The sequence below is a fragment of the Agrilus planipennis genome, unplaced genomic scaffold, assembly GCF_000699045.2.
Source record: "Agrilus planipennis isolate EAB-ADULT unplaced genomic scaffold, Apla_2.0 scaffold353, whole genome shotgun sequence".
In the NCBI taxonomy this organism is placed as follows: Eukaryota; Metazoa; Arthropoda; class Insecta; order Coleoptera; family Buprestidae; genus Agrilus; species Agrilus planipennis.
The window spans coordinates 23,841-29,194 of record NW_020439292.1 but is presented as its reverse complement, the minus strand read 5'-3'; the positions used below and the strand labels follow the sequence as shown (position 1 = coordinate 29,194).

The 5,354-nt window shown below is 31.6% G+C and overlaps 1 protein-coding gene across 1 annotated transcript; it reads right to left on the bottom strand.

Annotated features, from left to right (window-relative positions):
- Positions 1-2,069: 2,069 nt before the first annotated feature.
- On the bottom strand, positions 2,070-3,643 carry LOC112905600. Its single transcript, XM_025978304.1, has 3 exons — positions 3,453-3,643; positions 3,072-3,390; positions 2,070-2,267 (listed from the first exon to the last, which is right to left on the bottom strand). The coding sequence occupies exons 1-3, from the start codon at positions 3,579-3,581 to the stop codon at positions 2,116-2,118; spliced, it is 600 nt and encodes a 199-aa protein (XP_025834089.1). The 5' UTR covers positions 3,582-3,643; the 3' UTR covers positions 2,070-2,115.
- Between the last annotated feature and the right edge of the window lie 1,711 nt (positions 3,644-5,354).

Here is a 5,354-nt window from a genome sequence, read left to right as displayed (position 1 = left end):
TACATTGTTTCTATGGTCGTGTTCATATTTCAATCTTTATTGTATTTACTTCTTTCACTTGTAGAATCCTTTTATTATTATTATAATTATTATTCGTTTGTACGTTACTATTATTATTCTCCTGGTCTTCTCAGTTTTCACTGGTAACTTTGAACAAGTGAAGACGGGCCCATGCCAGAGAACCCTACTCACATCTTTTGGGATATACAAACCAATTTTCTGTTCTTAAAATTTTGGGAGCTAACGTATCTTCTTGCCCTGAAAAATGATCAGTGAGTATTAAAAACTCCGCTTCTTAATTAACCTGTTGTGTTTTCTGAAAAGGGGTATATGTCAGTACTGTTAAGAAATCTGCGCACTATTCCGCATGTATCAAGAATTACGGATTTCTGTAGACTTATGTACGTAAACTTATGCAGTTTCAACTCAGCTAGGTTTGTATTTGTAGTAGGGCTCTATCTGTTCTATGAGTTTAAACTTTTTGGGCTAACAGCAAGTGTATCTGTTTAGCAACATTAGCTAAAAATGAGCAACCGCCAGTGGTGTGGTCAATGTTTCGCTGGATGTGTTGCATGCTCGGCATGTGTCTGATGAAATTGTGGGATTTTTAATAATATATTTTTCATAGTTTTTTGTTTTTATTATTTTGTCCTGAATCGCTATCATGAATCCCTCAGTTTCTGAGAATATGTTTCCTTTTTTTAACCACATATTAGAAGCTTCTGTATCTACATGTTCCTGCTGTTGTTAGTTCGGGTATTTTCCATGAAGCACTTTTGATTTCCACACTTCAATTTTTAATTTTTCTTTCATAATTTTGTCCTCAGGATTAAAATCTACATTATTAAGGTTTAGTGATGTACCAGAGGTTGAAATGACACAGAATGAATCATGTAACGAACTATCAGCACTTCTTGCTGTAAAATATGATCGCAAATTAATAATCTGTTTATAGTGTAGATTTTTAATATCAATTATTCCTCTTCCACCTAACTGTCTTTTGATTGTAAACCTTTCAACAGGAGAGTGTATGTGGTGCATGTTGTATTTGTTGCACTTATTTCTAGTAAGTGAGTCTAAATCAGTATCAGACCAACGAATTATCCCGAAGGAGTAAGTGGGTACCGGTATGGCATATGTGTTAATAGCTTTAACTTTGTTTCTACCTGATAGAAGTGTTTTAAGTATTTTGTTTAACCTAGTTGTGTATTTGTTAGTTAATTCTGATTTAATTTTAGTATGATCTATATTTCGACTTTGATTATAGCCCAAGTACCTATAAGTTTCATGTTTATCAAGACTTTGTATTGTATCCATTTTTTGTTCTAAATTGTATGGTGGTTGCGTTTGGTGTTTTCCTTTTACAATACTGTTTATTTTACATTTATCAAGTCCAAATTTCATTCTTATATCGGTACTAAATGTTTCTGTAATTTTCAATAAATTGTTTAACTGTTGTCTGGAGGCGCCAAATAGTTTTATGTCGTCCATATATACTAAATGACTTAATATTGTTGAACTATTCCTATCAATTACATAGCCGTATTTACTTTTGTGAAGATTGTTTGACAATGGATTCAAAGCTAAGCAGAACCATAGAGGACTCAATGAATCACCTTGGAAGATACCACGTGATATAGTTATCTGTGGACTGTTGAGGTATTCAGTTTCTGTTTTAAGGTTTAGTGTTGTGCTCCATTTTTGCATTATGTGTTGTAGAAAATTAATTATTTTATCATTAATTTTATATATTTTAAGTACATGAAGTAACCAAGAGTGTGGAACACTATCATAGGCTTTTTGATAGTCAATATAGGCATAATATAAATTTCTATTTCGCCGTCTACATTGTGTGTGTACTTCTGAGTCTATCACTAACTGTTCTTTAGAACCTCTACCTCCTTTGTAGCANGTACCTATGTTTTCTTGATGGAAATTCATGAACACTTAATAAATAAACAAACACAAATTAATTTCCACAAATATATTAATAAAAACGTTACAATTGTTTCGCCTTTTTCAGAAGCATTATTATTATTACTATTATTGCTAATTTATTTCAAAACTAGTAAGATTATGTGATATATATTTACATACATATACATACATTATAATTCACATTGCAATGGTAATCTGTAAACGAAAACTTTGATTCAAAAAATCTCCCTGTGATAATCCACCAAGACCGTTAGCTCGAATAATTCGTTGAACTAAACCATCCATTGAGGTTGATAGGGCATTCCTCCGGCTCATCACATACAGAAATTCTAATGGAAATTGAATAAATACATAATATATTAAAGAGTAACACGTCTAGATCAAATATTTAAAATTGTGTCATTAACATTTAGGTACCACTCGGTATGTACGTCAGCTAGCACTCATTTAAATAATAAAGTTAACAATAACGACAGTCAGAATTAGAAGTGTGTTAAGGTGGTTTAAAGATAAAGTCTATTTGAATGCATCTGACATTCTTTTACTCAATGACTTTTATATCTATACTTAATAGTTGTTTTTCTAATTTAATATAAAGTTATAAGTTTGGCAATTAGATACTTTCGTAATGCCGTTGTCAAACACTATGAAATACTGCATTTATCAGTAAATATTTGTAAATGACGATGTAAGTACAACGACTTATTTAAATATTAATATTGTGAACAAAATCGTTCTGTCTATACGTTATACGCAAAACCCCGAATGTCGGTAAATGTTAGTAAAAAACTATTCTCCTTCAACCGGAAGACTCGATTTTGTATTTCATCTCTCTCTTTGCTTTTTTTTTTAATATTACTAAACTTTACTTCTTAAAAATGGTTTAAAATTGTGTAGGTAACTTAACTCAAAATTATTGTAATGTTTAATTAAAAATTTCTAATTAAATATACTATATATTACAATTTTACTAATTGTAATTGATAAAAGTCGACATGTAGGTACTAAATTCTAATGGTATAAACCCGAAAGAAACATCGTGTAGCACCACACCTTACAACTATCAGCTCACGTAAGTAAATCCTACGATTTACAGCTTTACATTAAAATACAATGTATACTCTTATTCTTACCCCTTTTGGTTGAGCTATCTACATTGATGCATCTGTACTGAATGTTGTAGTTAACGTAATCAGTTCCAAGTACTCTAAATATGAAAGGAGCGGCAACATTGCCTAAAACCAGACTTAGAACACCTCGTCTGTTACTACCCGGTTGCCAAGTAACTTCACCGTACCTTTCCAACCATGCACCATTAGTACCAAGTCTTAAATTTTTTAGTTGGCTAATCATATGTAGAGTAACGTTACTTGTTACAGCGTAATTTATGATTTCGCAATTGGCGGCGCTGAGTGAATACACCAGGTACCATGACGCATTATTACCTGAAAACTTAAAAAAAATGAATCAATTAAATGTTTATATCTTTTAATTCTAAATAACAATTAACTTACCCGCTCCAAATTGAAATTTTTCATATGTCTTACACTAGTTCTGTCACCACATTGGCCTGATGAAGTGACTTGTGAATAACTGAACGAAATTAAAGCAAGAACAACAATCGTTATAGGTAGGCGAAACATTTTTACTTCTTTTAACTTGTAACAACCAAAGTAGAATAATGTTATATTTTTCAGGAGGTACATATATCCATATATATATATCGCGATCGTGTTTTTGTTTTAAACAAAAGGATTAAAACACTTAAGATTACACTTTCACTTATTCATTGATTCGTACAGAGAACTAAGATAATATCATAATTACGACAATGAGTTTTTATACAACATTCGTTAATTAAAAAAGTGACGTTTTATGACGTTTTTAATAGGGTTTTCGGTAAAAGGTCTTCTTTTACCTTCTGTAGTATTGCTGTTGTTTGGTTGATTCCTACTACTTCTATAATTTCTCTATCGAATAGAATGCAACTGTAACTTCTCCCCTTTAGTTGGATGATGTCCTCGTCATCTTGGCCGTGCGGTGCGGTGCGGTGGGTTGTTCCTCTTCTTCCTGTTATTATGGATAAGAATTCAGGTGTTATTTCAAAAAACATATGAATTGCTCTTATACAAATAAATATTATATTTATGTTCAAAATTTTCACTCAATTGTAAACGAACTTTCTTTTTTAAAAGCAAATTTATATCAATATTAGTAACTGGGAAATCGCAAAATAGGTTTGGTCATTCGTTACTTGTTTGTGTTGTGTTGTGTTACAGCATTTGATATTTACAAAATTTCTAGGAGATTTAAACGTCTGCTTTTATTGCAGTTTTTGTGTCTTTAGTGCAATAGAAACCTAGAAATTTGTACTAGCCTATGTATAGATACATACATATTTATAATACTTATTAATTTTGTAAATGTCGTTCGGACAACCAAGTTTTCTTCTTATTATTTAATGTTTTGTAAATAATGTTTTCTTTAATTTCACAATTTTTTGTGTTAAAATTTTCCAGCGGTTTATGATCACTAAAAATAGTAAACTTTTGCCCAATTAAGTAATATTGCCAGTGTAGAATGGCCTCTTTTATAGTAACGCATTCAATATAGATTGCTTTCTTTGACTTTTGAAAATTTGTCTATTTACGGGGAAAAGTAGAAAACTGGTTTTATCGATTTATTTGGTTGAGGTTGCTTTAACGCACCAAGGATCGGATCGGAACATAAACTATTCTACTACTTTCTCAAAACTTTTCTGGCATTTTTCTGACCAGATGGATTTTACGTTTTTCCTCAACAGATTATACAACGGCTCTTATGCTCTGCATGACCTTGGAATGTACTCTGAATAAAAATGTACTTTTCCAAGAAATTTTCTGATATTTTTAATCGCCGCCACGTTTTTAATTAAAGGTTTCACACAATTACTCCCTATCTCGAGAATCAAATATCTTATTTATTTAATTTGTTTTAAAGGTACACTGTAATTATTCAAGTAGATCAAAACATCATCGATATGATTTATTGCAAGTCAGTTTAAATTGTTTTTCATCATTATACTCGATAAAATTCTTTGAAATATGACCACTGCTGATGGCCGTGGTGGGTTGCAAAAGCTGTTTTGTATTTGTCTTTCTATTTACATCTCGCTCGTAAAATTAATTCGTTAATTCGTAGGAAACGCTGGCTTTGCGAACAAATCAATACACGGGCTACTTGAATCCTTAGTCAGCCCAAATTTTATTTTTCTATCTCGGCTTGATCTTGTAAGGAGCATCTATATGTTTTTCTCGCTATATACTAATTTATTCTCAGTGAGTTTTATGGTGCCCCCATAATCTTTTACAGTTCCTGTATCAAGTGNGACGGACGATGATGATAATGTCAAACCAGTACCCCTATCAACGGAAGTG

Coding starts and splice junctions, on each gene's coding strand:
- LOC112905600 (XM_025978304.1), bottom strand. CDS start 3,581: ATGTTTCGCCTACCTATAACGATTGTTGTTCTTGCTTTAATTTCGTTC. Junction 3,391..3,452: donor AAAATTTCAATTTGGAGCGG/GTAAGTTAATTG, acceptor ATTTTTTTTAAG/TTTTCAGGTAATAATGCGTC. Junction 2,268..3,071: donor AGATAGCTCAACCAAAAGGG/GTAAGAATAAGA, acceptor AATTTCCATTAG/AATTTCTGTATGTGATGAGC.